General features: G+C 28.0%; 1 protein-coding gene across 1 annotated transcript in view; it reads left to right on the top strand.

Annotated features, from left to right (window-relative positions):
- wb (wing blister) overlaps positions 1-23,945 on the top strand; it is a 351,334-nt gene that overhangs the window by 317,601 nt on the left and 9,788 nt on the right. Inside the window, exons 42-49 of the mRNA XM_075356683.1 lie at positions 301-542; positions 3,395-3,535; positions 5,162-5,212; positions 9,336-9,682; positions 11,890-12,178; positions 15,242-15,373; positions 17,801-17,950; positions 23,317-23,479. Coding sequence (XP_075212798.1) covers positions 301-542; positions 3,395-3,535; positions 5,162-5,212; positions 9,336-9,682; positions 11,890-12,178; positions 15,242-15,373; positions 17,801-17,950; positions 23,317-23,479 — 1,515 coding nt within the window. The remainder of the gene's footprint in view (positions 1-300; positions 543-3,394; positions 3,536-5,161; positions 5,213-9,335; positions 9,683-11,889; positions 12,179-15,241; positions 15,374-17,800; positions 17,951-23,316; positions 23,480-23,945) is intronic.

Here is a 23,945-nt window from a genome sequence, read left to right on the forward strand (position 1 = left end):
AACTAACCTCAAGAATGATATTTATCACTGGGGAGAAAGATCTAGAATTTAAGGTAAGTAGAAAAACTGATGTATTTCTTCTCAAGGAGTAATGGCCTGGCTGCCATCACTCCTTGAATAGGAGCTACATAATTTTCTAATGTTTTATAGTATCAATTTAGGGTATTTTGGATACCATTTTATAACTTGAAAATAAAATTTTGTGTCAGATTTAAAGGCTTAATAAAAAAATTTATTTTGCATGTTTTGCTAAGTTTTGTATCAGCTTGTTGAATTACAAACATTTATACTTAATTCTAGGTGTCATAAAAGTAGAAGGTGAGGTCAGAGATGGATCTCCTACTGTTCCTCCAAGTCAAGATGCTATCCCAGATCTCAGTGGAGCACAATTCTTCTTTGGAGGTTTACCTCCCGGATTTAAATTTCCATCTCCTATACCCACTTCTTTTCTTGGTTGTATGTCAGATGTTCAAGTTCTACAAGAGGGGTATAATTTACTAAAAGGAAAGTTCTGGGGAGTTCAAGCGTCTTGTTCCAAAAAGGTGAGTCTTTGTGTTATACTGTATGACAAATAGCTTTTAACTTATACCTAGTAACAGAAATTTTAAATTGATTAATTTTTTTTTTCTTGTTAAGAGCTTATTGCTTGCTAAGGATACAGAAACTATTTAACAGGTTTTTGTGAAACTGGAACTGTTAGCAATAGAAGTGGACATGCTTGCTGCATATCTGTGAAATATTTAGTTACAAAAACACCTACAGTTATTTACTTTTAATTTTTGTTGTTATTTATGTTTCTTATATAGCAAATTGCATATTTTTTCTATTTAATCTTTAACAACCACATTTTAATAAATTAATTTTTTTTATAACATTTAAAATAACCAAATATCATCTTTTCATTGTTATAGAATTTTTAATATATTATATATATGTAGATTAATCCTTAGGGAGTAGGATCAAACCACATTACACATTATTACCTCATACACAGTTGACTACACTTTTTTTTTTAAGTAGACTTGTATCTTTTTATTCTTTCATAACTTCTCCATTTGTCAATATAAAATAAATAAATCAAGTTTTAAAATCTGTGTAGAATGTGGTTTTGAATGTGTAAGGTTGAAAAATAAAATAAAAAATTAAGCTAGTTAAATTTTGACAAAAAAAAGATAGTCCAATCAGTTCTATTCATTTGGTTGAGGTAACAACAAAATTCTGTCTTTATCCCTTTACATCTAATGTATTTTTCCTCTGAAAATTAGAAATAACGTATATGATTTACAGTATATAAATGACAGTGTACATATTTTATTGAAAACAAATATTAAAAAAAAAAATTTATTAAGATTAATGTTTATTAACTAATTAATAATAAATTTTTATTATTCTTTTATTAAGATTTATCATTTTCTGAAAAGTAGTGATTTTACCGAATTAACTTTAGTTATACCAAAGTAAAATAAGATAAAAATTTAATAAGACTGTTACATTACATAATTTTATTTGATAATAAATTTTTTCTTAAAATAATTACAAAAAAAAATCACCTTTTATGCAGAATTACCATACATGTAATATAAAAAAAAAACTGTTACACTTTCTCATAGTAATTTGATTGTAATTATATGCATAATAAAAATTGAATCACTTAATAGTCATTCTGTTGTATTAGTAATGTTAAATTTTTATTGTTCACATTAAATTCAATAAATGAATTTTTATTTGTATGAATTCATCATACAAAAAAATATATTTTATGTTATTTATTTACTTTTACTGATATTTTCATCTTATTTGCTTTATTTCTTATTTTGTCTAAAGATTTCTTTTATATTATAATAAGTGCTGAATAATGAGAGCTCAAAAGAGCATTTGATAACTGTGATAGTAATGAACACTGTTAAGATAAATTATAATTGTTATTTAAGAAACATTGCACACTCCATTTTATATGAATTGCAACTGCAACCCTGACTGAACAATTTTTTTTTTAAATAGTTGACACAGAGAGTTTTCCTTTTTCATTATGCACCAGTTAAAATTAGGAGTGATGTCTAGCCAGTCTTACCTTTTCACTTTCAATATGGACTGATCCAACTGATCCAGTGAAATGGCTTTTGTATATTATGGACTTCTAATATTCTCAAGGTCATCATTACATTCCTGTTTCATTTGTCAAATATTCCAGTCTGGAAATATTCTGAATTCTATTGAAAATTTAAAATATCTGTTATAAATTGCAATATTTTGCAAACTAAAATAAATTTTTAAACAATATTAAAAGCAATGAAAATTGCAATGCAGCTTAAAATTCTCTACCAACACATTTTCAAAAAACATTTATAAATAATACAAATGAATTTTTTTATGATTTTGAGATAAATTTTAGATTTTGGGATGGAGCTAAGTAATCTTGGGATGGGCTGAGTCTAAGTAATGTTCAAAAAGAGAACTAGACTAAAGATGGTGCCAAGTAAGTCAGTTTACAAACTGCTGAATGTCCGCAAGAAATAGGTTAAATTTAAAAGGGTTAGCTGATTTTATTTATTTTTAAATAAGTAAATACTTTTTAATATTTCTCTAAAATTATAATTGGCTAGCTAAACCAAATCCTTAAAAAACCCTACTCTGTGTAAATAAAAATGTAAATGTTTGTTTTTTCAAAATCTCAAATCTCCAAAAGTTCTTCACTGATTGCTTTGAAATTTTGACACAACATTGCATTCAAATATATGTGTGTTTTTGTATACCTACTATTTATATAACTAAGATGTCACACCTGTGACAGCTAAAAACATGTTTTTTTTAAAAAAAACATTACTATTTGTTGGATGTAAAAGGAACACATGCCATACTAAATATTTTACGATTCCATTTCAATGTTTCCGATATGTGTGTTTGCTATAGACTAAAAAACTACTGGACCGATTTACGCATGGGGAAAAGGGTGAAAGGGAAAAATCAAAAAAGGAAAATAGGGAAAAATCAGAAAAGGAAAAAATCAAAAAAGGTAAAAGGAAAGAAGGTAAAAAGGGAAGAAGGAGAAAATGGGGAAAAGAGGAAAGGGAAAGGGGGAGAAAAGGGGAAATGAGAAAGAGGGAAAGGGATTATGGTAAAAATGAAGATGAGAAAAACAAAACGGGAAAAAGAAAGTGGGAAGGGTAAAAGGGAAAGGTTAAATTTTGTGAAGTTCTGTAATATTCATTTTGTTAATGTTTTATCAACCTTTCAATTGTGTTCATTTAATCTATATATATATTTATATATATACTCAAATCTAGCAATAGCAAAGCATTGCCGGGTCTGCTAGTATGTAAATAAATTTATGTTTATGTGATGTATATTTAATTGTATTGACTGACAATACACATTCCATTTTTCAATATTGCAGCCATTGACAGTAGTTGGTTTTCATGGAGATGGTTATTTAGAATTAGAATCACACCCATTGAAAAGGAAAGCATCGTTTGGATTTGTTTTTGCTACTGCTCAACAGGATGCTCTTCTAATGCTTTCCACATTTGAAGGAGTGGTAAGAATTCTAAATTACTCTGTAGCATGGTATTTAATAACTTTAATGTTGTTCATTAATTCAGTTTAAAAGTAAATTCTTAAATTTATATATATATATATATATATATAAAATTCATGAACAGAACACATATAACATTGTCAAAGAAGAATTTTCTGCCAGATAATTCTTCTTAGAGTGATCTTATGAGGATTATCATTAAACTTCTAGGCCATAATAGTGATACAATGTTAAAAGTTACAGGTCTAAATATGACTTATTTTGGTTAATGTCACAATTTATTTGTGCTAAATTTTAAAACTGTTCCAAATACTAGTCGTATCATAATTTAATTAAAAAACTGGAAATATGTTGTTAGTATTACTTCAATTATTTTACAATAGTTGAAGTGGTCATGCAAGTGATGCATTCAATAATCTAACCTTAGTATTTAATATCTGATCCTTCCTCTTTTCCCATTATCAAATATGAAACTTATCATTTTTTTAATTTTCTTGTAACCTTTGAATCATGTTTTATTAGATTAATCTGTAATTTCCAACAAAGGTTGTACACTCCTTTTCAGTATCTAATTTACTGCTGTTAACCTTGTCAAAATGACTGAAAAACTATCAACCATAACTGAGAAATAGGTGCTCCAAAAAATAAGTAAACATAAAAAGGCTAGTTTAAAAGACCTGGTTAAATCAGATAGAATTAATAATTTAAAGTTTAAGTTTTTTAATATAATTTTCTTCAGTGCTATTGGGGCATATTATTTAAAATACACAAAACAAACTCCAACTCTGAACTGTTACATTAATACAGGATTTAAACACTATGCATGAAAAATGTAAATAAAGAAAACTGCTTCAAACAGATACTATAATTTTCAGTCTTTAATTTGTCATAAATTTCTTGTAGTAACTGTTATTTAGGCCATAAGTAAAAATAATGAACAGAGAAGCAGGTGAAACAATTTCCTTTGCTTACTACAATATGACTGTTATTATAATAATTTCCAGAATTTGAAGTTAATCAAAATTATTAGGGCTATTTTTGAGAAAATGTGTTTTTTATTTGAGTAAAAGTACAGCTTGTATTCAGAACTATGTACTACAATCTTTTTAGTGCTCAAATAATAGAGATATAAACATTTTTACATGAACTTTTTACAATTTTTCTTTTAATTATCAGTAATCTTATGAGCTTTTAATAGTTTTATAGTTTTAATAACATTTAAAAAATATATATTTTTACTAAGTTTTAAATTTATCATTAAAAAATTGGTCATGGCAAGTATTTATGTAATCATTAATTCTTTACTTGATATCTGAATATTGAATATTAAAAAAACTATAATATCCTATATATTATTTAAACCACCTCCTAGTGAATTAGTAGTATGTTTTATAAAACAAGATACTAAATGTTATATTATGGCATAAGCTGATTTTATTATAGAAAAATATTTCATCTAATGGTACTGAATTAACATGTGCTTAAATAATTAATTTAAAGCTTAATTATTAACAGTTAACATTTCATTACATGGTTTAGGAGGTTGAAATCCTCCAGTTAATTTCAGTGGGTGACTAATTTACTAATAATGGGATGATAATATTATTAATAATCTCTTGATTACAGGAAACCCCCATTGAAGATAATGAAGAAATCACTAACATTATTGAACAGGAGGTATGGCATGTTATTCTAGACTAACTTTAAAATTTAATTTAGAAGTTTCTTATACTTTAAAGGTACTTTGTTTTAATTCTATGGAAACTTGAAAAATAAACTGCGAACAGTTGAATGCAAGAATTATTAGGTTTTACATTTAACACTCAAATTATTTATTGTGAATAAAATTGCTGTTCATTTTATAATTTATTAATATTTTTGTGTTAAAAATTCTACTTCAAGCAGATATTTTGCTGTAAAATGTTGTATTATTATTATTATTATTAAATTACTAAATATATACTGTATTAACTAAACAAGAGAATAGTAATATTAGCTATGTTTAGAGACTAAGTAATGTAAATCAGTGGAGACAAAAAATTACCTTTTTTATCTAAAAATTAAAATTGTAATATTATATTCAGAATGCTTAGGGATTAATAAGCCTGCTTTGAACTAATTAATATATTTTAAAATTTTGTGCTCTGTTAAAAAATAACAATGCTTATTTTAAATTTAATTAACATTTCCTGAGCTGTTGATGGATATATCACACAGTAAGAAAATGCACAAAAAGCTAATGACTGATAAATCCTACTTAATATTCTATTATCAATGAGCAAATGATGGTTGTATCATCCATTACATATCTATTTATTTCTATAAAATAGTTTGTACAATTTTATCAATTGCTGTTGCTGCAATTAATATTTTACTAATACAATTTCAATAATTGTAAAAATTTGTTCTAATTTTTGAAAAGCAACCTCATTGTTTTCAGAAAAATGTACTGGATGGCACACAGTCACACACCTTTGAAATTTGGATTAGATATTTATTTTTTAATCTAATATGATTAGATCTTTACATAACAAATGCAGTACTTTTGGAAAATTTATGCATTTCTTTCAGAGCTTTTCAATTTATTCTATTTTTTCCTCATTCTCATAATAAATAATATTTGCATTATATTAATTTTTAAAGTTATTTTTTATTTTATTCCCATTACTTTTATTTTGGTATTATTTAAATATCAAGATAAAGAATAGATTAGTCATCTTTTTTTAATGACTTTTAGTTAATATCAGTGATATTTTAATCAATTTTATCAAACAAAAAAGTATAACTTTTAAATATTTCTTTGAAAAAATCTAGTTGTGCTTAAAATTAGATTAGTTGCATATTATCTCAGGAAAGATTAAAATCTCTGGGTTGTGTAATTAATTATTTGTTAGTATTTAAAAATAATTATCTGGGTTATATATTTAATAATTAATTTTAATCTAATTAGAAATCTTAAATGATATTCATAGATTAATAGAAATTGTTCTTCCAAAGGCCCTTTTGAAGCTAATCAGCTGTTTAGAATAGTTAAACATAGCTATGTTAAGCATAGTTATGTTTTGGAGCTATTTAGAATAGTCATTCTGCTACTGATAACTCCATTTAAGTTGCTGCAAATTAACTACAAAAAATCCTTTGATAAAAATTTTACTTATATTGACATTAAAAAAAAATTTCCATTAATATTAATATTGACGCTAGTCATTTGTAATTTTTTTTAACTATTGCTGTTCATGTAAATCTATTCAGATACATTAAACCATATTATTTTTTAATTATCATTTACCTCATTTTATTGTAACTAATCTGATTTTATGATATTCAACTAATAATTTGCATATTATTTACAAACATTTGTTTGTATAGTTTTCACAAAAAACTTTTGTAAAAGTGTTGGTCAGCTAAACTACAGAAAGGCAACTAATATGCTACTAAAATAATAACAGTGATTTATATATCATAAACATGTTTTTTTATAATTCATTCATCTAGTATTTAAGCAATACATAATTTTTTTCTATCTGTTTACAGAACGTTTATGATTTTAAGTTTTATCCTATAAGTTTATGCAAAAGATTCCAGTATATAAATTTCAATTCTGTTTATTAAGTTATACACAGTAATAACTTAATTTACTATATTTTAATTTTGCTCCAAAACAGCTACTTAAATCAAAATGGAACACTAGTTCCATTACTCATTACTAAATGAGAAATTGAAAGACTCATTTTCTCAACTGCTGATGCAGTTGGCATTTGCCTTCTGCATCCCAATACCATGACTAGGTCCTGGGTCCTGTGATCTTTCATGGGGTTACCACTGTATCTAATAAGAAAAAATGAATGCAGTCAACATATTAAAGAAATTGTTAAATTCATAAATACCTTTTCTATTGAATGTATATTTAAAGTTTGATAAATCTTTAAAAGCAGGTCTTTTAATTAATATTCAACTTTTATAACTTCTGTAAACTCCAACATATAAGTCTGATATTTGGGAATAAAAAAGAAATTAAAAAAAAAATTGCTAAATTTATTTTTAAATAAGATTATATGCTAAAAATCTTAATTTGCTGCTAAACGATCGTAGTAGTGATGCCTGCACAACTCATTAAAAAAAATAATAAATGGCATTAAATAAAATGTTCTAATTTCTGTAGGTTAATTTATTTAAATAATTAGATTACTATTTTTATAACTAGATTGTAAGTCACATTTTATTGAAAAGAAAAAAACTGTTCAGTGATTTTTATAAAACTGCTATATTCACTACTATATATACAATTTTAAAGTAATTATAATTATTATTTAGAGAAAATGTTTTTCCTTATCTTTACAAAAAGATGAGCGCCACATGTAATAATGTTGCCACAAGTCAGTTTTCATGTGGTCTTTTTGTTGTAAGTTGGGCCAATATTGCTTTACCTTATTAAATAGTGTCTACTAGAAAGTATTTTTTTGAACAGTTTCAGGCCCAAGCTCATCCTTTGTATAAGATTTACAGAAACAGTTTGCAGTAAAACTCAAATCTAGTCTTAGTAGAGACCAATATGGAATGAACATACTATTGACAATCATTATTATTACACACTTCCACTCATCCACATCACATAATTCACCATCCAGTTGATGTCCATATAAGTAACAATGAATTTCATTGCTTCTTTTTTCAGAGTAAATTTGTAGAGGAAACTTTTAAATTTTTACTATTTATTGTTATTTCCTTTACTATTTTGCTGTACACTTATTTTTTTAGTAACTATTAAACATTTTTCAAAACAAACAACAAAGATTTATTTATGCAAAATAACTTTGTGTATTTTTATTTTATTTTAACAGTCTAAATAATAAAGTAATAATGATATTTACTCCTCGTGTTGCTCACATATTTAAGGAGTTTAATAGAATAAATAATTTATAACAGTACACAAATAAAAGTGACATAAAACTTATTTTTTAGTAGAAAAATAGAAATTTGTGTCTTAGTTGTTATACATTGAATTTACAAAATACAGAGACATTTAATTAATATACCTTGTAACTGTTATTGCTTTTTTCTGTCAGCTTTTATAATTTTTATCAGACTGTAAATTCTCAAAAATTTTCTCTGCTGTGCGTTTCTAATAATGAATGTTGGATTTGCTCATGATACTACTGCAATTCTAAAGCAGAAAATAATTTTATTTTATATTTATCAAATTGCATACTACCATATTGATATGTTTATAAACAACTAAACCACCAGATACAGTATAAAAGTGGTTAGAAAACTTGCCAAAATATTATGCTTTCAAAAAGCACACTTATTATCTACTTAAGATTTTTATAAACATATAAATGAAAACATAAATATTTTTTTTTTAAATATCAATTAGATTAGCATTGTCACTGTTAAAAATGTATTAGGGTATTACCTTATTAAATATTTTAGATATTTTGTAAATACCTAATTCCTTTAATGTAGTACTTGATAATCTGTGAAGTAGTGTAAGGAGAAATAAATAAATTATTGATAAGTGATTTAAGAGTGCTATATTAGGAATTGTATCTTAAATAATTTGAGAGAATTTCAATTTGTAGATGAAATAGTAGGATGATCAGTAATCATTCGTGATATTTTCATTTTATTATTTTAAAACAAGGAACTGATCACTTCTCATTAGAATGTTCATTTATATTTTTAACTGTCAAAGAAAATGTGTTACCTTTATGGCAGTTTTATTTTCCTTCTTTTTAGAATATTAAACGTATTCTTAAAACTATAATTTCTAATTACATGATTTTCTATTTTAAAACAGCAGGATAGGTTAAGTTACTACACTGTTAGTGTACGACGAGGTCAACTGGATGTTCGACTAAATGCAGGACGAGGTGAAGTACGATTAGCAAGTACTAGTTCTGAATATGGTGACAGCCAATTCCATTCTGTTGCTGTGACCAAAATGGGAAGACGTTTAGAATTGAGGGTAGATGATGTGGTACACGGTACTGCAACGTTACCTGAAGGTGCTACCCTAATTAAAGCTCCAGGTCCTGCTGGTGGGCTTTTTTTTGGTGGGCTACCACCTGGATTCAATACTACTGGACGCACCGTCTCTAATATTCCTTTCATTGGATCAATTAAAGATGCAATCTTCAATGACCAGTAAGAATAATTAAACTTTTACATTACATAAAATATAAATTTCTTATTCATACACACCTCTTCATTCCAGAAGTGGAAGAGCATGAAGAAGAGGAAGCCCCTTTAAGATGTTGACTTTAATAATTATTTAGTTTCTGTATTGTAGTATGGAAGGCCTTAATGTATAATAAGAGCTCAATGTACCACATCACACAATAAATTAATATTTTTCATGACCAGAAAATCTCCTCCTATCCAGTTTATTCACAGTGCAGAATGCATCTAGGTTTTAAAATCTCTAGCAGTTCCACAATATGGAATATAGTGTACCTTATTAAAGATGGCACTCAGTTTAAACTACTTATTTATGAAAAATATTGTTCATTAAAAAAAAAAATCCTTTCGGAATCTACAATTATCTCTGCATAACATTTATACAGTAACATTTTATTAACATCTTCAATTAAATTACTACTTGAATATTAAAATATTACTTAAAAAATGTGGAAATTGTTCTCCTTTGTCTTTTTAGCAGTTTTTTGAGGATGCAAACTTAAATATCTACTAAATAAAACCAGGCAGAAAAGTAATTTTTAATTTGTAGGTTCATTAATACACTTCTAAAAATTTAATTTTATCTAAAAATTATGATTTTTTTTAGCATAACTTTAGATGAGAGTACAGAATTTACAGTCAATGTAGAACAGCATTTTTTTTATCAATATTGTATTTAAGCATTCAGAAATTATACTTACAGAATTTTGACTAAAAGTGAGCACCATGCATAAAAAAGTAAACTTTTGCAAAAACTAAATTTAAAACAAAATGTTATTTTTATCATACAAAACTAATTGTTTTGCTGCAGAAAAAGATACAATTTAATTACCTTTTATGCATCCTCTTTAATCAACACTGTTTACATCAATCTTTCAGCAGTTGTAGTTGCATCAACTTTCTCTGAATTAAATTTCCAGTAAATTTTATTACAATCATTTGATTTTTGTTAATTTCATTAAGTAAATTTATGCCGGCTAAACCTACATACAAATGGTTTTTGATTATTTTTTGAGCTTTACAATAATTTTCTTGAAAAAGTATTGATGAATAAACAGAGAAAAATATAAAAAGAGATGAAGTTCTGAGACTCATTTTGTTTTTTTTTTTTTTAATTTAAAATACATAAAACTATTCATTTTTAATTTTTGTATAGATTTATTTTACTGTTGGTATAGGATCAGGATGATCTTTCACTAGCTAAACTCAAAAATAAAGCTTGATCTACGTTATTATACTTTTTTACTTTCAACAGGAAAATATATCCAAAAATTACTAACATTTCTTCATGAGGCACCTTGGTACATTAGAATTATTTACAATGGACTATGAATATACAGGTAGTTTTAAAACATGTTTTATGTATAACAACCAGAAAATCCATAAAAAAGAGATGCTGTAGTCATCAAATTGAAATGTCAAAAAAAAATGTTTTATATAAAATAAAATCTAGACAAAAATAATTAATGGAAAAATTACAACAAATTTATTATCTTATTCCCTTTTATTCTCTCTTTCATTTTAAAATACAAAAGGCTGTTAGATTTAGATGTTGGTACAGATTGAACTCAACTGTGCATTTTGTCTATCTTAATAAAATAAGTTTACCAATTGAGTAAACTTAATTAATTTTTTAATAATGCAGTGATAGATAAAATGCATTGTTGGATAATAATGGGGGGGGGGGGCAGTATCTAATAGCCTTTAAGATTGTTTAAATTTAAAAAAAAATTTAGACAAGAAGACAAAATATTAAATTTGTCATTTTTTTATTAAACTTTTTTTTTGTTTAAATTTGGCTTTATGCAAGAGATATTTGTATACATATGAATTTCCAAGTTACTAGCCCTTCTAGATAAATTTTATATTAAATAAGGAAATTTTACAGAATATGTCAGCCAGTCTAGAGAGAAAGTTATTTATTTGGTAGTATTTATTAACTGTTTTAAAAATACAGATATTAATTATTATTATTTGTGTATTTTTAAGTATTCAAGAAATCAGGAAATATATACGAGTATTATCAGTTACAAAATTATATATATTTCAAAATTTTTTACGTATTAATGTGATAGTCTAAACCAATGATAAATTAAAATAAATTATCATTATATATAAATTTAAATTAATTTAAAAATATAAATTTAAATGTAAATTTTTACTGTGCTTTTCAGGTTGCTACAGTTTAATCGCCCAGTGTCATTTTATCATGCAGCTATTGGTAGAATGGGTCCAAATAGTAATGGAAATGCAACTCAGGTAGCTACAATGGCAGCAAAAGGCATATCTGGTTGTCGTAAAGTGACAAGTTACACACTTCAACCTGGTGCTGTCAAATTCGGTGATTCTCCTAATACACATGTGAATATGAATTTTCGTAAACGGACTGTCTTGCAAAAAAATTTCACATTAGAAATACACTTTCGTACATTCTATCCAGATGGGCTGATCTTTGTTGTTCCAGTGAGTTCATTGTTAACTTGTTTATTTTAAATTGAAAAAGAAATCATTAATAAATTACAATTAGCATAATGTTATTTTAATTTAATCTTGCAGAACTTTATAAAAAGTAAATTGTCCATTGTGCACTACGTGTAAGTCTATCTACATCTAGGATTTACCTATGCTTACTCATAAGCACTCAAACATTTATGTAAGTGAAAACAAAAAATTAATTACATCTATCTATAAGTGATCATTAATTACCATCAATCTAATAGAGATACAAAAAAGTGGAATCCATATTCAATACATAAAAAAATGTATGTGTGTTTGCATGCACACACGCTTGCATATGTACATGGTTATAAATAAATACCTTTAAATATAAAATCATTAGAGAAATATTAGACAAAAGTCAAATAATACAATTTAGTTACATTCATATGCATCATGAATGCACATATGATTTACTTATATCTGCCATACTCAAAAATAAGGATCATATAATGATGAAGAAACATTTTTGAACAAACAAGTATGGGTTTAAGATTTTATCCTACTTCTAGAAAACAAGAAAAATTTAATAAATTAATGTTTTGTAATAAAACATTTTTATTACAAAATATAATAAATATTTGTACAAGACTTATTTGTAAATGAACAAAAATATTTTTTTTAAATAATCATAAAATCTAACAGAAAGAAAAAAAAGATAACAAATCTTATATCCTTTTAACAATAATTTATATGAGAATTAAACTTTATACATAAAAAAAAGATCACTTGCAGCTAGAAATTATATGCGTACTTGATGATAATTTTCAACAATAAAAATTATACAACACATATAATTTATCTCTGTTTATCTACCCTGAAATCTTTTTTTAGTATTACAAACATTAAAATAGAACTACAAATAAATAGAATAGATAAATGTTTTAGTAAGTTCAGAAATTTTTTAATGTAAATAATTTCCTTTCTAAGATAAATCTCATCCCTTGCAAACTACAAATTATTAACTGTTTTATTTACTGCAAATAGTCTTATCATATATGATTTCTAACTCCTCTTACCTATGCAGCGTTTGTTATCACAATTATTTAAAAAAATGTTTCCAAAAATGATACAAATTTATATTTGAACAGAAATTCATATATTGTAACTAAAATTCAAAATATTAAATTTCTGGTTGTGAAAAATTATAATCACTGAAAGAGTTTGAAATTTCACTTAATATTTTACCAACTTGAACTGCCCCTGTTCTGTTACGAACTGTTTGATGGTATATCATTTTATGTTTAAATTTAATATGTGTGATCACATTTTAATTTTCCTAACTTATCATTTTTTTTTTTTGACAGATTGTTTAATGATTGATTTATGTAAGCAATGAAAGTGCTATTGCAATTAACTTATTTTGTCTGTATATTTTTCAACTCATAAGTTAAATTCAAAAACTATAATTAATTTTTCCCAATCATAAACAACAAAAGATATATTCATTTATTTAATCTCACTCTTACATTAATTTATTTTTTTTAAATTTATTTATCAATAACAAGTTGACATGAATCTTAAATTTAATTACATTTTGTTAATGAAGTGTCTAATATTGCTTACAAGTCCTAATAGTTGCTTTTATATGGATTTGATACTAGGCAGTGGATACCAGTGTACTTTAGTGGTTGGGGTTCATTTAACCACATATCCAGGATTGGTCAACCTGAGTCTGTACAAGACTAACCTCATTTACATCTCGCACATTTCATCCTCTTCTCATGGGGCTTAGTAGGGGTTTTTTATTGTTCATTAGTTGAACAGATTGTAACTGTACAAATTAAGGGAAAAAATACATAATGTGAGGTTATTGTTCTTTTGTTATTTAGCAATTTTCATGTTATAAAAAGAATTTAGTGAAAGTTTATTTCATTTGTTATTACAAAATCATATTTTCATATATTTTGTTCAGTGTGTCTTGAATATATAATAATGGATGTAATTTCAAGAAAGTGTTCAAAAATTGTTTCTTTTACTGAGCGTATCAATATGACAACAAAAAATAGCTTCTGAGTGTGGTATTGGATTAGGGATAGTGAATACTATTTCAAAACAATTCAAAGAAATTGGTACCTTTTACCTCAAAGGCAGGCAAATATGGCTGTAAAAGAAAAAAACTTGATCCAAAATTATCTGCATGGACTTAAATCAAGAATTAGTAGTCAGTGGTGCAGAATTACACATGACAACTGTTAAATGCCAATTTCTTGCAACTGGATGGAAAGCTCATCGGCCAGATAAAAAGCAGCTTTTAACATCAGCAATGTACAAAAACAGACTCTTTGGGCAAAGCACATGCTAACTGAACCAAAGATGGCTGAAAAAATTTTTATCTTTTCTAACAAGTCACATTTTTATATTCAGTGTCAAAGGGTTCCATATATTAGAAAAGCATTAGATGAAAATATGTCACCAGCAATCAGTTAAACATCCCCAGAAAAAAACGTTTTGCGGTTGTTTCACATTTGAAGGCCTTCCTTATTCATTACTTCCAGTAGATGGTGTGTTGAAAAGTGATGGATACATAAAGACTCTGAAGGAAAAAGTTATGATACAACTTCAAATTCCCACAATGCAATGGAGTGTTCAAACAAGATTTGGCGCCTTGTCATACTGTCAAAAAAGTGGAAAAACTTTTTGAATTTGCCTAAAATATTAACCCTAAACTCCCCAGACTTAAACCCCCTTTAACATTTTTGACAATTGTAAAAAATAACTCTCAAAAATGAATTGTACCACAAAAATTGACTTCATTAAAGCAATATTATTGGTACGGATTCATGATGAAGAAATTAAAAAAATGTGTAGTACACTTGTTGAATGGATGCCAAATTGTGTACATGAGGTAATTAAGAATAAATAAAGATCTTATTAATTACATAATATTTACAAATTGTACAGGTCAGATTTTTTTCTAAATAAAATTACTTTTTATTAAAAAACATCTTTGTCTGGATTAATTTATACGCTACTGTGTATAGTTTATTTTAATGTGAGCTATGTTTATTTTATAATTAATTTGTTTAGGGTGTACGAGGAAAGCAGTTACATTACATGATGGGTACACTCCGTAATGGTAGGTTACAAATTGTACTTAAAGGTCGAAGAAAGGTTGAGATGACTGCTCAAGCTGTTCTGAATGACGGCGCATGGCACCATGTAAGTATAGATAAAAAATGTAGGCATGTCTAGAAATTTCTTATTCTTTTAATTGTTTCATTTAAATGCATATTTTTAACTTTGCATGTAGAACTTCCAAAGTCCTAAAATTACTTAATAGTTTTTTAGTTTTTTATTTGAATTAAATTACGATTGTTATCATTTGTAAGAATTCTCTTTACAAAAATTTTTACATTTATTTAATATTTTCTAAATCAGATTAATTTTAGTATATGTATATAAATAATAATGTTAATATTACTGTGAATAGTGATGGTTAACTGTAGATAAACTTACCATAAATAGGATCAGTCAATGTTTGAATAACTGTTAACTATTTCATGCATGATTATTTATTAATAATCATGCATGAAATAGTATATTTATTAATAAAATAAAATGAAATAAAATAATAAAATAGCATGATTATTTATTAATAATCATGCACTGCATACAGATGTGTCAGTCCAACATCAAATAAGTCTTGTTTAGCAATGATTGCAGCCAGTGTAATATCTGCATATATCATGCAGTGTTCTTGAATATCTTGTTATCAGGCAGATCCATGTGTGAAGCATGATCAGTCATGGGACTTCTTATGAATCAGATTATTATCAATTTTTTCACAATCTTGAAGTGACACAGGAATTTGTCGACATCTAGTGAGTCATTATGGGAGGACATTAATAAACAATGGATGGTTCAGTCTATCAATTCTTAGTGCTTTCTTATAATCTTGGAAACCACTTGATCTAACTCAATGAGTTCCTTATGTCTGTCTATTGAAATCAATAAAAAGCTTTAACCCCCAGAACAAAGGTATTTTTTATTAATCTTGTTTATTACTGGACATCAGTATCTGACCTCCTGTGGCCACTTGCATACCAATTGCCAATTTGGCTCCAACTCTGAGATGTTATAATATAATATATAATAATTCAATTCTGCTTATGACATTACATGACCAAAAATAGTTATTGTCTGATAAGAATTGTGATTGAAAATTGGGACGTAAAAAATACTGAAACATTGAGAAATGGTGATTTTAAAAGAATGTCAATATTATTCACAAACATGGAAGTAGAATAAAATAATCATAAAAAAACATTTAGAAAATATACAAAATAATTTATATTCATTGTTCTGATATAAATTTTAACAAAAAATTTACAATTCTTAAGAATATTTATTTAAATCATCTTTACAATAATTTTTTCAATTCTTCAAAATTAAAGTGGAATATGTAAAGGTACTTTAATTTAATCTTATAATGGACTACGAAAAAAATAAACTTACAAATTCAGTAAAAATTTACACTTAAAAATAACAAAATGGTATGCAATGATAACAATATAACTTGTTTTTAACAAACATATTTAAAGTTATAATAACATAATCTATATTTCAAAACAAATTTTATAAATGAATTCATTCCAAAAACATGTTTTGCTAAATCTTTACTCTAAATTAAATAGTAAAAAAAATAATAAATAAATAAATTAATATAAATTAACTTAAATTAATATTCTTAACGTAAAAGACTACTTAAACTGCAGCAGTTTATTAAAACAGGTAATGAAATAAATCACCCAAAAGCAACACAAACAAACAGAAAACCATTATCTTGTGTTTAGCCTTCATTATAATTATTCTGTTATCAAATATGTTTGTTGTCTTACAGTTAGAAGACAGGTTAAGTTGAAATCTGCTCTTTAAAGTGATATACAACTTTATGAATTAGCAAACCTTCATTTCAAAATGTAATTGCAGTATTTGTCATCCAGTGACAGGTTCATTTAAAAGGCAGGCAATTTATCTGAGGTAGACTGTTAACAACTCTGAAATTAAGACTGATCAGAATTTGTTCCTTCTATGATTGAATAAGAGACTGCCTCTGATTAGGGTAGTTTACCAGTTTGCTTAATACTAATTTAAATCTATTTATTTTAGTATGAATGAAAGATTTTTTTTTCTGTAATAAGCATGTAACTATATATTATATTCTTATATATAATATTCTTTATACCATTTTTTCTTACTAAGAACAATTATTCAGTAGTTTTATCCAACACTATCTACTGCGGAAATCTATAAAATTTAGATTACAACAGCCACCATTATCCCATAATATGTAGCTACCATTATCCTAATTTTTTAAATTAATACAGATGAAAAAGAAATTTAATTTAAAAATATAATGTGCTATGACAGTTGAATTAACTGTTCTTAAGAAACTAATAAAAATTTGAATTACATATTCACAAAGTCATAAAAGTAAGTTTATAACATAAAAATGTTTATGTTACTTCATTATACATTGTGAAATAGTGATTTTGTTTTTAGTTCAGTAAAATTAATATAAATAGTAATTTATGATTCTTATAATACTGGAAGTGTATATTTCGCTGTTTCCATTTTATATAATAGATGACACTGGTAAAGGAAGAGCGCAAAATGACTCTAAGAGTGGATGCTATAGATCCTGAAAAGACAAAAGCACCAAAGAAAATAAATGTGGGACCTATTATGTATATTGGTGGTTTACCAGACAGGAATACGCTTTTACCAGATTCACTAGTAAGTAACTTATTGTTTTTGTAGTTGGGTCTTTTGGTCAAATGGTGTGTGTATGTGTGTGTGTGTGTGTGTGTGTGTGTGTGTGTGTGTGTGTGTGTGTGTGTGTGTGTGTGTGTGTGTGTGTGTGTGTGTGCGTGTGCGTGCGTGCGTGCGCACATAAAATTTATTTTTATTTTACTCTATAAATTTATCAGTTGGACTTTCATTTACTCTTTATAGGTTCGGTGTGTTCATTCAAATATTCTCTGCATGTAACAGTTGTTTAGATTTTTTATTCTAGAAACACGTAAAGGAATATTACATACAATGTAGTATAATATATATATATATATATATATATATTGTAACAAGACTGATATAACCGACCTGAGTAACAGATTCCTACCAATTAAGAAAGTAGTAGAAAATATAATAATGAGAGAATCCAGAAAGGGGCTAAAAGAAACGCTTTTAGTAAAGGTAATAGGTTCATTTAACAATCAATTGTATTCTGCTCACTGACACACCTAAACAGATGTTCTTCCTTGAGAAAAGTTACTGGACCCAGGTTAGGAATGCATGGGAAAGAAACGGGCTCAGTCAATTGTTCTCATGCTCAACTGGGGTCTGGTCCAGCAGGTAAATAAGGTAGGAGGATAAATACTCTGGGGAAGGCCAGTTGAGATGAGTTCTGCGAATCAATCTATGCAAGATGTTATGACATCAGTCTGTGAGACAAGAATCTGCAAAATGTGAGTCTGCAAGAGAGTGCTACAATTATTATGTGAGGAGGTCAGTGAAGAAGCAAACTTTTAGTACGTTCGACGCAATTAAGATGATGTCACAAGTAATTCCAGTACATGAAGTGAGTTACTGTAAGACTATAAGTGAGAGAGATAATGTACAAAATTTCATTCATAAATTGTTAGGGTAGTTTTACTTGTGAAGAGCAAAGGTATTTGCAATGAACTGCAAGTATAAAGAACTTTATACTTGTGTTATCTATTGTAAGTCAATAAAAGTGTTAAGACTAGTGTTCATTTTAATGTCTTTTGTCAATGGGACTAAATTCTGCTTTTCATTATTTATCTACCTGTGAATAAATCCTGATGATTACTTTAAACTCTGTTTTGTATGTAATCAGTGTTTGTTAATATTATTATTGGCGTTTACTATTATGAGTATTATTGTTTGCTGTTGTCATCATTATTATTCTGATTGTTATTGTGGTTGTAATTACTATTTTTATTATTGTTGTTTACTATTTTTGTTACTATTGTCATTTTTATTATTGTTATTCATTTGTCTTGTTTTACTTACATTTTTAAACCAATAAGTTGTAATTATGTAAATATTTTCAATTGTCAGTCTCTCAATATCCTGGATTGAGCCATGAACATGCAACAGTAATATATATTGTCACGTATATATTTGTATATATATATGTACTTTACAGTAAAAAATGCCTATCAATAAGTGCAAAAATAAGACACTACAATGCAGTTATAAAACCAAAAGCCACTTATGCAGCAGAAACACTTCCTCCTGAAATAACAATCAAAGACAGACAGACTCCAGAAAATTGGAAGAAGAATTGAAAGAACCTCAATAAGAAGTTGTCATGGAGAAAGACAATGCCTGATGACAACATTCCTCTCCGCTTATTCTGAATTGCCCTTTGTAGACGTTGAAGAGTCACACAGTATGAGGCTGCAGTGATGGTCGTGCAACGTTCCGTGATTTCCACCAAGGGAACTCCATTCCGGTCCCAGTACACAGTAGCCATACACTTTCTGTTGGGGAAGGTTTGCTTGAACTTCTTTGGTTTACTGGGAGAATGAGAATGCATCCACTGTTTGGATTGTTTCGAAATGGACCCATGTCTCGTCCCCTATGACAATTTTGCTCAAAAAATCTTCTCCTTCATTGTGGTAGCACTGGAGAAACGTTAGGGAGGTGTCCATTCTCATTGTTTTGCGATGGTCGGACAGCATCTTTGGAACACATCTCGCACATAGTTTGCAGTACTGAAATCTCTCACTTACAATGGTGTAGAGAGCTGACTTTGAAATTTCAGGAAACGAATCACTCAATACAGAAATTGTGAATCGACGATTTTCTCGAATCGCCTCATCCACTCGCTCAACGAGATCATCAGTTGACTCTCGCTTCCTTCCCTGACCGCTTGCATCATGAACATCTGTACGTCCTGCTTTAAAGTTCCTGCACCATTGTCGCAGTTTGCTGTCACTCATTGAAGTTTCACTGTACACATTACTTATTCGTCTATGAATTTCAGCTTCATTACACCCCTCAGCTTGAAGAAATTGAATTACCGCACGCACTTCACACATGGCGGGAGATGCTATTGTTGCAGACATGTTTACATGCTAGCTGCGTGTTCAGAACTAAACAAAGTGACGCGGCATGATTGAAGACCATACTAGAGACGCTGTTCAACACATATGTGCAAAGGTTGATCTGATTTTTTCACGGGTTTTTATTTTGCGACCGATAAGACCTTGAAAAAAAATAACCCTCGTATTTCATACAGAAGTCATTGACCTGTTAGCTGTGTGCACTGTGGCACCACCTTGTTGGAACCAACTGTGACTTCCACTTCTGTTAACTGAGTAATGAAGTTTGTTAAAACAGCATAATAATGATCATTATTAATTGTATTTTCAAAAAAGATTGGACTCACGATAGGTGTTCTACTCACACCAACCCAGACTCCAATTTTCGCTTTGTGCAAAGATTGTTCATGTAATTCATGGGGATTAATTGTTGACCACAGTCGTGTATTTTGTGAATTAATATACCCTCCCAGATGAAACCACACTTCATGTTTAAAAAACATAATGTCAGTGTTATCTACAGAATTTTTGTCAATAAAATATTTAAACCATTGATAATAATTTAATATTTTAGGATGATCTGTAGGTTTCAGTTCTTGAACACACATTACTTTGTGGGGGAAAAGTTTCAGTTCTTTTCTTACAGCTTTGTTTGCGGAAGCAAGTCCAATACCTTGCTGCTGGGCTAACTTATGCATTGACTTTGATGGGCTTAAGTCCATAGGATCTGAAATACTAGGCTCAGCTGATAAATTTTGCACACTAGGATGCTACACAGAGACAAAAGGTAGTATTGAGTTGGGTGTGGCAGCACATGATAGCTAAAATCCCCCTCTAAAAAAATTGTGATAATGCATTGAAATACGTACACCAGTTTGTTTTCAGTAGCAGTAAAAAGGGAGTCGAGTACGACCAATATGTCAACACGGTTAAAACAGTGCATAGTGATCAAATTTTTAACAGCAGAACATGTGAATCCTACAAATATTTTTCATCACTTAAAAGCAATTTACAGTACTGAAACTGTTAACAGGAGTACTATAAATAGATGGACATTGAAATTTTGTGAATGTGAAGCTGGTAAAGCGACAATTGAGTATGCATCTCACAACAGATGACCAGTTTCTGTGACTGAAGAGAAACATCGAAAAGAGGTGGACGATCTGCTTCATAGTGACTGGCGAATCACACAGCAATACATCACTATTCAGTTAGGCATATTTAAAGAATGAGTAGGACATATTATCAAACAATTCTGTTACTGTAAAATCTGTGCACAATGGGCACCGTGCAAACTCTCAGAAAGGCTTACCGCAAGTTGAAGTTTGAGCCTATTCTGCATCCACCATACTTGCCAGATTTAACTCCATACGACTTTCACTTCTCTCATCTTAAGAGGGATCTCAAAGATAATCATTACACCATTGACAGTGAGGTGAAGAAAGCTGTGGCCACTTGGATCCGAGAAAGTCCGTCAGAATTTTTCAGTGACAGAATGCAAAAAACTTGTCACAAATTGGGAAAAGTGTATCAGTGTAAACAGAGATTATATTGAAAAATAAATACTGTATTTTGTAGCTAAGGTATTGCACTTTTATTCATATTTTATTTCATTTCAATATTTCTTTTCATTTCCATGTTATGCATATATGTGCAAAATTTATCATATATCAAATTTAAGCTTCATATCATGCAGCCTCTGTTCATTTAATTTAGATAGTCTTCCACTTTGATCAGTATTTTCAACAGAGCCTGTTGTCCAAAATCTTTCAATAAGAGTTTGAACTGCTTTGCAGTAAGGAACATAAGTACTTTGAAACTTTTCAGAAAGCTTGTGCTTCACTAAATCAGTATACTTGTCACCTTTATGAAAGACATGTTCTATGAGAAAAATGCATTCCTCTACTGAAAGGATCATTATGTTTCTTGCTACTATTGATTCCAATAAATGAAACAACCCAAAACGAAGCATGTTCAATCACAAATCAACCACTGACGTCTTGGTGTATTACTGAGCAACACCCAACCAACCTACAGGACATCCAACCTAACACCAAAAGTACAGAATGCACCACTTAATTCTAAAGCATACTGCACAGTGACTTTCCGACCCTACTGTACTGAAAATAGATTAAGTAGAAGTTAATATTAATTACAAAGGGAGTACGATGCAGTTATTTTATTTAATAAAATTATTGTAATAATAAAATGGATAGTGGCTGTCAATAAGCAGTTACCAATATTTTTATCCCTGGGAAATGATTTTACTTTCTTCACAGGAGGAATGGATATCCACTTTATGTTGTATGTCTATACAACATAAAGTGGGCATTTTTAAATGAATTTCTTGTTTCATTAAAATCACTACTTTACATTTATAAACTCGGATAGATGGTTCCATCCAAATTTACATATGATGACATCTTTTAATTTATGCATTAAATCACTTAATATTTGAAATATTATTTTATTACAAATATAGCTGATAGAAATAAAAAATATTTTTTTTTTTTAAAATCACTCTAAATTATTACTTAAGTGACATGAAATCTGTTGAGGGAAAAATAATATTTTAAACTATGTTATCTACATATTTTACAGAATTTTGTTAAGTTTATAGAGTTCAGATTTTCCAGATACCAAACAATGGGTGAAAATCCACACTATGCTCTTAACAAAATAACATAAAACAAGGTAGAATCTAATTTGATGTATATTATGCTTTTATCCAAGTGGTTAAGTTACAAATTGATAGCACAATATAGCTTCAACTCAGTTCTCTTCTTTCCTTAGGCATACTAGCCTGTTTCTTATGTCTACCTTATATTGTCCATCCTTTATAGGCCTTCAAAAAGATTTGAAATTTTTGAATACCAAATAGAATCTGCAAATCTGATTTTCAAATGTCTTTTGTAGTGTTTAGTTGATAATAATTTTTCTTTTTTTGTGGCAGAGAGGCTAGGTATAAATATTCGAGAAGTTTTATTTTTATACTGTTATTTTCTTTTAATTAATTGCTGATTTTTTTAGGTATCTAAATTACAAGGATTCAAAGGGTGTATGCAAAGTCTTAGACTAAATGGTCATAGTGAAGATTTAGTTGGTGATAAAGCAACTTCTCATAAAGTAGGACAGTGTTTTCCACAAGTAGAGCGTGGATCATACTTTCCTGGTGATGCTTATGCTGTGTATGGTATGTGTATTTAATTTTATTGTTTTATAAAGGTTAAAATCTATATATAATGTCTCTGCTAGGTTTGTTTTTTCTCATTAACATAGATCAATAATTTTCAGTTTTTTAGCTCTATGACCCCCAAAGAGTAAAAAAAATATATAATGAATATTTCACGACTCCCCAACCACAACCCAATGAAACCTAGTTAAAACTATTTATCTTCATTGAGGCAGTGGGTATGAGCATGAATGTATGAAGTGTACAAACATGAGCAATTTACAGTTCCAACGTGATGTCTATGTGCAGCTTGTAATTTGGTCTGCTTGCATAATATTCACTAAGAGAGTATCATGTTCAAACAAGCTTATGATATATTTTTTCCATTAGATTTTTATGCAAAATTGATAAATTTGTGAAAAAACAATGTGGGCTATCTACTTTTAGTGAACTGATTAGTAAAGACACAAGATTGTACAATGACAGT

The sequence above is a fragment of the Lycorma delicatula genome, chromosome 2 (assembly GCF_047948215.1).
Source record: "Lycorma delicatula isolate Av1 chromosome 2, ASM4794821v1, whole genome shotgun sequence".
NCBI lineage: Eukaryota > Metazoa > Arthropoda > Insecta > Hemiptera > Fulgoridae > Lycorma > Lycorma delicatula.